The 12,105-nt window shown below is 36.4% G+C and overlaps 1 protein-coding gene across 1 annotated transcript in view; it reads right to left on the reverse strand.

Annotated features, from left to right (window-relative positions):
- The window catches only part of eif3d (eukaryotic translation initiation factor 3, subunit D), a 28,710-nt gene that overhangs the window by 10,442 nt on the left and 6,163 nt on the right, over window positions 1-12,105 (reverse strand). Inside the window, exons 3-8 of the mRNA XM_051934441.1 lie at window positions 11,041-11,086; window positions 8,576-8,712; window positions 7,182-7,267; window positions 6,406-6,478; window positions 4,390-4,511; window positions 4,165-4,297 (exon numbers count right to left, since the gene is read on the reverse strand). Of these exons, the coding sequence (XP_051790401.1) occupies window positions 4,165-4,297; window positions 4,390-4,511; window positions 6,406-6,478; window positions 7,182-7,267; window positions 8,576-8,712; window positions 11,041-11,086 (597 nt within the window). The remainder of the gene's footprint in view (window positions 1-4,164; window positions 4,298-4,389; window positions 4,512-6,405; window positions 6,479-7,181; window positions 7,268-8,575; window positions 8,713-11,040; window positions 11,087-12,105) is intronic.

A 12,105-nucleotide genomic window follows, 5' to 3' on the forward strand; every position in this document is an offset into this window, starting at 1 on the left:
AAACCCTCAAATAAAGCTGAATTACAACAATTTTGCAAAGATGAGTGGGCCAAAATTCCTCCAGAGCGCTGTAAAAGACTCATTGCAAGTTATCGCAAACGCTTGATTGCAGTTATTGCTGCTAAGGGTGGCCCAACCAGTTATTAGGTTCAGGGGGCAACTACTTTTTCACACAGGGCCATGTAGGTTTGGATTTTTTTTTCTCCCTAAATAATAAAAACCACCATTTACAAACTGCATTTTGTGTTTACTTGTGTTATATTTGACTAATGGTTAAATGTGTTTGATGATCAGAAACATTTTGTGTGACAAACATGCAAAAGAATAAGAAATCAGGAAGGGGGCAAATAGTTTTTCACACCACTGTATATACATATCTCTAGACATACATACATTGACACATTTATATATACATATCTACATATATATATGTAATTGTGTTGTCACTGTTATGAGTGTTGCTGTCATATATATATATATATATATATATATATATAATATACACACACACACACACACAAACATATATATACATATATACATATTATATATATATATACACACACATGCACATATACACACATACATACATACATACATATATATATATATATATATATATATATATATATATATATATATATATATATATATATATACACACACATACATACATACATACATACACACACACATATATATATATATATATATTTACATATCTACACATACATATATACATACATACATTGACATATATATATATATATATATATCTCAAAATACCCACGCTTCGCAGCGGTGAAGTACTGCTTTAAAATTTTTATTAAGAAGAAAAGTAAACCTTTTTAAACTGAGGGAAAATGAATCAATAATTATTTGTTAAGGATCTCTCTGTATACCACGTTGTCCGTTCGCCCCTCCGGTTGTAATATGACCAAGCTGTGTGCTGAGCTTACTGTTGAGCATGAAATCTAACGTGGTTTGTGCCCTTCAGAATGAAAACAGTTAGCATTTACCTTTTTAATAAAAGGCGAGCTTTTAAGCCTGAGAAATCACCCAGTAAATGCACACGTTTAATTGCACATGTGTTAATATGTATGCTTACACAGTATTAAAAGAAACTCAAAAATTAACGTCATTTACCTTCGTTCCCGCATTTGACTCGTGCTGTAAATCTCTTCCTTGTTTTTAGTTCACGTGATTACGTAGGAGGCGTGATGACGTGATACGTGACTCCGCCTCCTCCATTAGAGTATATGGACAAAAAACAGGTTCCAGTTATGACCATTACGCATAGAATTTCGAAATGAAACCTGCCTAACTTTTGTAAGTAAGCTGTAAGGAATGAGCCTGCCAAATTTCAGACTTCTACCTACACGGGAAGTTGGAGAATTAGTGATGAGTGAGTCAGTCAGTCAGTCAGTCAGTGAGGGCTTTGCCTTTTATTAGTATAGATAAAGCGTGTGTATGTTTGGACATTCTGGTGTTGCGTCTGTCTGTGGTCGGGCTATTCTTTACAATGTAAACAGGGAAGATGGAGTTTCTAAACATCTTCACCCTGGAAGGAGTTTTTCAAAAGGTCCATTTTTAGAGATCTAAAATGCAGTTTGAGTGTGGACGAAACCACTTATACATTCAAAATGTTACCACCACTCTTTATCACTTCTATATTTTTCTGTGATCAAACATATAGAAGATGAGACATAGTCATACATTTGCACCTACTGGAGAGAACGAATGAGCCCAATAATTTTCAAGAAGGTACAGTGGAACCTCAGGGCATGAACGTCTCGGACCACGTACAAATCAGGTTACGACCAAAAAGTTTGCCAAACTTTTGCATCTGTTCACGACCACATACTCGGGTGATGAACAAGCCAGTTTCCCTTCCGGTTTGTGCGCACCGATGATTTTCGCACGTGTTCAGTCTCTCCCTGCGCAGCGCGAAAGCGAGAGAGAGAGGGAGAGAGAGAGAGAGCCCAAGCAGGAGTGTTTTGGCTGACACTCGGTGGGGAAGAAGGAAGCGGTCACTCCAGCTGAGCGATCAAGGAGCTGGAGTGACCAGAACAAGTAAGTAAACATTTAGTTTACTACTACACTGTGCATTCTATGGTATAATTAACTAGTTTTGTGCTTAAAAATCTTTAAAAAAATATATATTTACATACAGCTCGTATGGTCCGGAATGGATTAATTGTATTTACATACAATCCTATGGGGGAAATTACTTCGGGTCACGACCAAGTCGGGTTGCGACCAGAGTTTTGGAACAAATTACGGTCGTTACCCGAGGGTCCACTGTACTATACTACCAGTGTTTATGTTTTGTTAAAACTCCAATCAAGTATAAAGGACTGTACAAATTTTATAATTCAGAAAATTTCCAACATGGCAAAGCAACTGCAAATGAGAAATATTTGCACTAATATTTGTAAACTTGCACTATAGTTATAATATTGCACAATCTGAGCCACTTTATAAAGTGCGTATTTACATATGATATTTTTATGATGAAATGCAGCAAAATATGTTTATTATACAGATAAAACTTTAACTTCATTTAAATAATCTATATTGTTAATAATTAAAGGACATGGTGTCGCTACGGTAGCAAGGATCTGGCGCTCCGTTCACAGATTGTTCCTGCCATGCTTCATTGGGACTGGTGTGAAGGATAGAATAATTAAACATGTACTACGAAGATATTTCAACATTCCTTAAAAGTTTTGAAGAATTGGCGTTAAAAGCTTACAGATGGCTTAACGTCTACTACAGAGCTGATTGTGTGGCGATTGGGTATTTGGAGAAAAAAAAGGAAAGACAGGAATTGGGGGTTAGTACGTTTGAAAGAGACAGTACTGCTGCAATAAATTGTGCACGACCTTCAATGAATGTTCCCATGTTTAATAACATGCTTTAACTCCTATCATCATGAAAATTATATCAAGTATACATCACAGTATTTTAATTATTCAGAGAGCTGTAATATTACGAATGTAATGGATTTTGTATCCTGTTGGGAGGAAGAGAAAGCCAGTAAGCACGTAGTGATTCACACACAAAGCACATAGAAGATCAAATACAAAACAAAGCAGTTAATGCGCTACTTTAGTTACGATGGGATTTGAGAAACTAGTAAATTAAACGATTTTAAGATGAAGTTTGTGATGTTCTACTTTAGTGACAAAATAAACTACCTGATCAAAGTGGGAATTTTGAGATTAAAGTTGACATTTCGTGCTTTTTTCACACTATGTGCCTATTTTTTTCTCTGTACCCTAATAAGCTTTCATATGAAACTCAGACGGTGGGCGACTTTGATATCTGACGACTCATTTTTAATTTGGGCACTGTGCGACTTTGAGCTTTCGAGTTTCTCCAACACTCTCTGTCACTCGATCGACTTCCTTTTCTTGTTTATACTACTGTTTAAACCAACAAATAGTACGTTTTTCCTTGCCTCCACTTGGTATTCGCTGAAATTCTTATATTTGCCCCCATGCTTTTTCCACTGTCTTTTCACAGAAGGCTGAGCTTAAGGGCTATTTATATTGATTTGCATATTCAAAGAGGCGTAATTCTGGGAGGAGTTGGGGCGGGACAGCAGGTGTGTGCACGTGCGTTACTTTTCACGCTGATCGGGATTTATGTAGCAGAAGAACGTGGAAGTTTGCGTACGTACAGATTCCTGCATCTGGATTTTCCTGTGCGTACGCACATTCCCGCTTTTGTGCTTACGCCATGTTAGTGTGAGTTGTACGCACGGCGTTATACATCAGGCCCCTGATCATCTCTTCTCGTAGGTTGAAACCTATATAATTACTACTAAATTCCATCTTTGTAACAGTTTAGCAGTTGCATAACACATTCTTTTAATTTGGTCTGACTGACATGTTTGTTCAGATTCGGAGCTAATCATTGTTTGTTTCTCTGGCTGTAAACCAAAAACAGCTACTCAAGTACCAGTCCATAAGAGCAAGCCTAGCACATGACGCAGACCCAGAGTCTCTCTTCCTTTCATGATCAAACAGAAGCTGACCACAGTAAAAAGTAAAAACAAATTTTCTATGGATAGAGAGAAAAACAACCTGGCACTATAATCTCATGCTAAAAGCAAAAATCAATTCAACATTAATTCACTGTGTATACTGTTTGGTCTACCTTTCGAATGACAGGATCATCTGTTGTGGTGACTGTGTGGAAGATCCTCTTAATGCTTTTCAGTGTCTTCTCATTCCTGGTGGTGATGCGATCAAAGGCCTTGTCGTAATACTCCAAGGCACCACAGCATTCTCTGTGAAGCCAGATTGATTGAAGCCATCAATAAAAAAAAAAAGTTTTTCTGGACTATTCTAATTGATTATGATCCCTAAAGTGGATACTCACATATCACTGGGGTCAGCCACCTCCATGTACCTCATCTTCATCAGACGTGGAAAATCCATCTCCTCCTTGACCTCCCAATCACTCCGTACCTCCACTGAGGAGTCTCGGGGTTTTAATTGAGCCTAAGCACACAAACGAGAGCGAGAATTATGTATAGGCTACCAAATATTTGTAACATTCTTTCCAAAAACTAAAAGAGGTAACAAAAACACAACAATACAAAGAAATGCAAAATGAGTCACCCAGATGAAAGGATACTGATAGTTTTCAAAAATCTAAGCAAAGATGCATATGTTTTTTTTTTAAACAAGTGCAGGTCTTTGTATATTTCATGAAAATTTACACCATATGAATGCCTCAAACTTTAAATACAATTAAACCTAAAGACAGGCTTGCTCAGTTTTTTTCTTCCCACTTCTGTTTCATATTAAAAGCTATGACAACCTCTAAAAGCCTATGACACTTTGAAGATTCTGAAAGAATTATGTCAATGGTTCTTAACATTTTTTAACATTGCAATGTCCTCTGCTTTTGTATGAAGATGACATGGCACCCTAGTGTATAATTTGTTACACTGTATATGAAATCTGTGTAGAAGAGGTAGGAAAGAATCATGAGCCTTAACAGTTTTAGATAGTGTGCATGCATTAATGTATTGGGTAGCAGGGGGTTAAGCATATCATTTGCAATTTTCAAATAAAAATTAATTCTTTTTTTTTTTTTTTTTTTTTAAGTGACACCATTTTTAAAAAAACTGATGCTATCCTGTGACTCCCTGGTTTATTGGCTAAATCAAACACAAGATAACCCCATGTAAATTTGTACAGTAAATTCAAATAATTATTCAATTAATATATGCATATACAAATTAGTTTAAAAAGCAAGCAAAAATTATGATTATTTTTTTCCTTTTATTACACATGTACTTTTATGCTGAATCTATAATCTTTATTTTTTCTTTATATACTTTTCAGTACCCAAGCATATTTTACTCTGGAAAAGCGTTTGTGGGTTAAACCAAGAGGAACAATAAGCACTTTGATATGTGTACAGCAGGTTCTTTTTATTGATTTTGATATACTTTTTTAAAATGCTGCTTCGAAAACTCAGGAAGACTAAAGTTTGAATCCTGACACTATAAACGTCTGTATGTATTTATGTGTATTCATGTCACATTTCCATGGGTATTCTCAAGGGGCACTCTAATCTCTTCTTATTTCCACAGAAGACAGAAAACTGGCCCAATAAAGATGAGAATGAATGTATGTGTATGTGAAAATACCTTTCTGGCTGTGGCACCTCATTCTGAGCTTTTTTCGTATGTAGCCGCATTGTGTCAAGACAGGTTCCAATTAATCATTTCAGTAAAACAGAATAAGAAAAAAATTGATGAACTAAAGAACAACTCAATTGATAAACTGAGGCCAAACTACTTTGAAAGGACAAGTTTAGAAAAATATAAAGATTAAAGACTTCTGCAGACAATCAAAAAAGTATTCTCCCAACTGTTACAATTAAAAAAGGAAAATTCCTGCCTATGTCATACTTCTACAGTAACCAGTGAGAGCAACACCAATCTCAGCCAAAGCTCAGCACTGCTTTCTACAGAGTTCTGCCACACAGGCGACACTTCAGTTTGTGCAGTGGACTAGTCATCATTAATCTGGTGCTCGCCTGCTTTTCTCCACATGGGTCAGGGTGGGACTGACTAGTGAACACTCAAGTACGCAAATGTTCATTTGAGCTACTAAAAGTTACCAGCTCAATTACCATTATTCGTTCACTGTAAGAACCTTAATGTAAAAAAAACTTGTCAGTGTTCAAATGTATTGGTACCATTTTAGATTACGACTCAAAATTAAACAGAATAAAAAGTCTGGATGTTATATTTTGCAGAAAATTGTGAAAACAATGCCTCAGCTTTAGAAGCTAAGATTCCACTGCACAATTTCCTTTTTGTAGACTTATATACTTTTTGGATTTTATAGCTATATTAGTTATTTCACAAAGACATACCTGTGACTTTTGGTCCCATTTCTGTCTAACGCCAAATTGTTTTTGAAACTTCTTCTGCAAACGCATTCGATCTCTACAAGTAAGAATAAATAAGCCCAAGGCTCATTAATGACTAGCAAATTACATTGTTAACCAACACTGAATAAGTGAGAAAACTTAGATATGTGATGTAGCAATCAGTCCAGACACAAATGGATAGCTAAATAAAAGTAAAAGATTAAAGCAGTAAAATCATGCCTCCAAGAAATGACAACCACATTACACAATCCATTAAACAAGCAAGTGATTGACAGACAGATAGTGAAGTTCACTTTGGGGATCAGTGATGTTCTAAGAAATGAGAGGATGGGATGATGTGAAGGGTCAGCCCATTAAAACCTTGAGATGGTGTATAAAAATATGACAGTAAATTAAGCACCATACTCTCATGTCACTACCACACATTCTCTAATCTGTAAGGTTAACTCCTTGGGAAACATTATGCAAATGGTGAAGAAGCCAAGTCTCAGAAGATGAAGATGTCAAGCCTCAGACGCAAGACACATTATTTTATTTGAATCAAACAGAAAAGCTTTAAGAATGTTAGAACAAGTGTATCAGTGTTCACATGGATTGTACTGAAAAATAAATCTTATTTGATTTTTCATGGTGTTTCTTTTATTTGGTCAGTCTCAAACCTTTTAGGTCACCCCATATTTATTAATTATAGGTTGCACTGCAACTTAACTTTGATTGATGCTTCTAAATAAACAACAATAACATTAATTTGCTCCCACCTCTCCTTCTGTTTAGCACTCTTAGCAAGTGTCTGGAGGTTGAACTGCATCATGTTTCTGCGATCTTTATCTCGCCGCAGGTTTCTCTGTGTGGATGAAAAAAAGGAAACCAGTAAAAATACTTAAACATTCAAGTTATTAATTATTTTATTTGGGAAACCACACATACATTTCTATATCAGTGGGAGTGCCAGTAACATATCAACAATACAGTATATTTTACAACAAGTATGTGCATCAAAGCAACCATTAACAATAAAACAATATATATGCATACAATATGTTCCAACAATACAAGTAGCAATCAAAAGAAATTTCTTAGCTTCAGAATTGGTGGATAATGGAAAGTGGCTATGCCTAAAGACTAAATTGATGTTGCACCGCACAAATGGAGGTGTTGAGTTAAATAAGTAATACAAAGAAATCAACAGATGAAAAGCATTTCAGGGGCAGGTTACTCAAAAGTATTTGCTAATGGCCCAAGGAATACAAATTGTACAAAATACAAAAATACTTGGCATCAGATACTTGGAGGTAACAAAGCAGTACTCGGTTAGTATAAGAGGGGTCTAAAGTGACAGCAAGTACTATATTATAGTATCTCTTGCTATCCATGACCTGTATGACCTTATTGAGGAATAGCACAACTTTCTCCAACTGTTGTAGAGGCTTATGATATGATACAAAGGAGCTGCCACCACATACTGCCCTGAAACTAGTCATTATTGTCACATATCTCAGAGTAAGGAAGTTCACTGCAAGACCAGTTTCACTCAAAAACCATCCCATTCTCCATATTTTATAAGGCAGGCATACTTGACTGTCAACCTCATTTTCTAAATGCGTTAGCCCTAATGGCCTCACTCTTTTAGTATCATCTGTAAAATCAGTCAACTGAACAAATATTATTTTACACAACCTGAGGGGTTATATTTCATTCAGTATGCTGGCTTACTATGACAACACCTATCCATCAGTTTTCCTACTCCGCTTATCCAGGGCAGGGTCATATGGAAGATGGAGTCAATCACAGCAAGCGTCAGGCTCAAGGCAAAAACAATCCTTTGACAGGGCATCAGTCCATCGCAGGGTAAACAGGCACACACACACAGGTCAATTTAAAAACAGCATTTCAACCAACCTGCATGTCTTTGGACTGTGAGGATTAAACAGGAACACCAAGAGGCGACCCACTAGGACAACATACAAACACCACCACACAGGCAGCATCCAGAATGTGAACCCTAGTCTCCTTTTTACAGTGCAGCAGCACTACCACTGAACCACTCCTTTGACAACACATCCAACATATCTGGTGTCAAGTTAAAAACATGCATCAACCAGACCCCAAAACACTCTTTCCCCACCAAAATCATCAGACAAGCTGCTCTTACCTGAGCAAACCTCATGCGATTCCTCTGATAAGCAGTTTTCTGAGTCTTGGCTGTGTCCACAAGTTGAAAGCTTGTTTCGTCTTCCTCATGGAAATAAGCATACTGACTACCTCCCCCAAACTGTGAGGAATACTTATCTGAGGGAAAAGAAAGAACAGAATAAATCAGAATGATCTGAAAAGCAATTAATTATTTACCAGCCAACATTCATTCTGTTGCTTACTACCCAATGAACTGCTAATGTTCTTTAAAGTAATCTGTTTTACAAAGCTTAATAGCATGGCATTTTCTTAAAAAGTCAATTTCTTCAAGTTATCCAAAACAAAAGAGAAAAACACATTTTTCAAACACAGCATAATTATGTATACAGTTTCAATGATTGACAGATATAATGAGTTGAACAAAATGTGGTCACGTATTTTCACTTTAGAAGGAGGCAGAATCTTACAGAGGCCCCCATTTGCTACAGACTTATTATTGTAGTTTGTGCCTATAAGCTACAACAAACAGTACAGCTTATCAGTATAAGCTATGCCTAGAAAAGAGATGTTTACCTGTTTTCTGAAATACAGCAAGAGTCTAAAAAACACTACAAGCCGTCATTCATAAAAAATGCACCTGAAACACACACCATCTCTTCATCCACCCTAATAAATTATCTGACAACTACTGGGGATATTACTTGCTTAGTCAACACATGGTTAACATCACGATTAAGATTTCATGCTTCAAAATGTCGATTTTATAGTTAATATCACAGCACGTTCAGTTCCCAAAGCAAATGTTTTTACTTTGCTTTTGAAAAGCATTCCCCTAGCAGACACTGGCTCTGTTAACAGCATATGATGTGTATTACAGAAAATAAATTAACGAAGCAGTCACAACAGGGAACACTTGGTCATACTCAGGATAATTAAGTATGAGATCTGGGAACCAAGGATCCACTGCACAGAAAGTTAAAGAATGATGTTCATGTTTATATTTCAGGTTTGGCTGCATTAAATGTGTACTGTTTAAAACAACACTAAAAAAGGAAAGGATTTTAGGTTTCAGGACCAAAAATAGCAACAGGGTACTGACAAATGTACAACAAAAAATTAATTAACATTACAGAGATGAGAATCACTTAAATAAGTAGGCAAGTGTGGTGTAGTGTTTAAGGAGCTACACTGTAAACTAGAATGTTACTGAATCATTTCTTGTCTTTGTGAATATTAGCAAGTCACTTACGCTCCTTGGATGCTACTTGTAGAAATACAAAAAGGACTCTGTATTTACTTGCAAATTCTCTCTGAATATAAGCATCAGTCTTACAAATACAATGCAAATAAAATACAAACATAACAATGTTTTCTGAACATGATCAAGAGTTACACTACAACATTGTGCATTTTTTAAATCTAATTTCCTGCATATAAACTTTTAACATATTAGAAGAATTCTCTTTGTGTGGTTTTTCCTGTCAACTCAGGAAAACAAAATTACCTCTGCTTTAGAATTCTGGTTACCAATTTTACATTACTTTAATTTAACTGTCGTTTCTAAAAGGCAACAATCGGCATTTAGGTCAAAGTGCAAGTTTCAATGAATATCTAATATAAGCTGAAGCTTGCTCCATTTCTTCAGGGCATAAAGATGAACGCAAAATCTTACACCTTTAAGCACCTTGCAATGAATAATTATGCGTATTTTTTTTACATGAGCATCATGGTAGTCATTACTTCATAACAACTCTTTGCAAATATAACACCTTCACATCATCATAAACAGCCAACAGAAATGTTTTTGGAACTTCTTCATCCACACTTTTCCTTAAGAACTGTCCTGCTCAGTCATATTCTTACATCTCTACTCATGCACTACATGTCCAATATACCTCTGCTGTGTTTTCAGAAACAGAAATGTGTTCATTTTCCTAATAACAAACCACAATAAATAATCAAAAATGCAAAAAGGCTGATGGAAGTGGTATTTAAAGACAAGAACTAAGAACCTAATGCATCAAAGTGTAGTTATTTCTTGGGAGTTAATTGGAGTCCAAGATACAAGACAGAAATATAGATTAACAAACCATGCGACTCTTCAATTCCACCCAGGGGGTAAACGTTAACATTATACAAAGTTATTGTCTGTTTTTACCTGCATTATTATCAATCTTTAATTTAATATTGTTTTTTTTGTATCAGTATGCTGCTGCTGGAGAATGTGAATTTCCCCTTGGGATTAATAAAGTATCTATCTATTAACATATTAAGAAACAAAACTTAAAGGCATTTCAAGATGAAAAGGAAAAGAAGATAAAAGACAACATTTCAGCGGCTTTATAGCCTTCTTCAGGTTGACAAAGAATATTCTACGAATAATGTTATGCATATACAATACAGCAACAAATTCAGCAGGAAAGTATTCCAGACTTAAGTTATAAGTCTACTGCAAGGCAAGAAAAAAACCTGCAGTATACTTACTTGTGTAACGCTTGTCTTGATAGGTTGCTCCTGTCCAGTCTGCTACCTGAATAAAAAGAGAAAATATTGTTGATATTTACTATAATGAACAGGTGCACAGCTTCTCATTGTGGTTGCTGAACCCTTAACAATTTCCTGTTAGTATTAATCAATATAGGGATCTGTACCGGCAATCAGAAGGTTGCTGGTTTGAATCCCGTAAACTCCAGAAGTGACTCTATTGGGCACTTGAACAAGGCCCTTAACCTGCAATTGTTTTGTCCTGGGTATGACTTTAATCTGCACCCAGCCTTGCAAGCAAGTCTTCCAACTTACAGGGAAAACATGGGGGTTGGTGGCAGGACTGGTCACCATAGAAAAAAGCTCACGCTGTTCCAGTGTGGTGCCGAGGCATCACCTGCTGCACTCGGGTCTCACTCCAGGTGGTCCGTTGTGTGGTGGGTGAGGCAATGCGCTATCAGCACATACTCCCAACCCCTCTCTCACTAACCTGTGATGGACCTGACTAAATCTTTCAGGAACTTTTATCTAAACATAGGGCTGCACGATTAATCTTTTTTTCTCATGATAACGATATTTATGACCCATGATCAGTTAATAAATATCGTCGCGATTTTACAGTATAAAGACCAAACTGTTTTTTATGGGCTGAGTTTACGGATTGGACTGCGTCACTATGACGTTACTGCGTCTAGATTGCAAGCGCTTTCTGAAGCAGTACAAGTCAATAGCAGCAATAACAGTCAGTCAGAATAAACATATGATGGCGGAGCAACGTGCAGAAGTGCGATCGTTAGTTCCTAAAAAGGGGTCATACTCAGTTGTCTGGAACTATTTCGATTTCGAGGAATGTGATGTTGATCAGGTACGAATCTTGTGCAAACTTTGCTCCTGTTCCGTCCAAACGTCCCAAGGTAACACAACAAACCTCATCAACCACCTTAAAAGCCACCACAAAGTACACTATCAAGAATTTCAACGACTGAAGGCACAAACAGCAACAACAAAAAATTACCAGCCATCCACAACACAGACAACAATATCAGGGACATTGTTCAACGCAAT

This window comes from Erpetoichthys calabaricus, chromosome 12 (assembly GCF_900747795.2).
Source record: "Erpetoichthys calabaricus chromosome 12, fErpCal1.3, whole genome shotgun sequence".
NCBI classification, from domain to species: domain Eukaryota; kingdom Metazoa; phylum Chordata; class Cladistia; order Polypteriformes; family Polypteridae; genus Erpetoichthys; species Erpetoichthys calabaricus.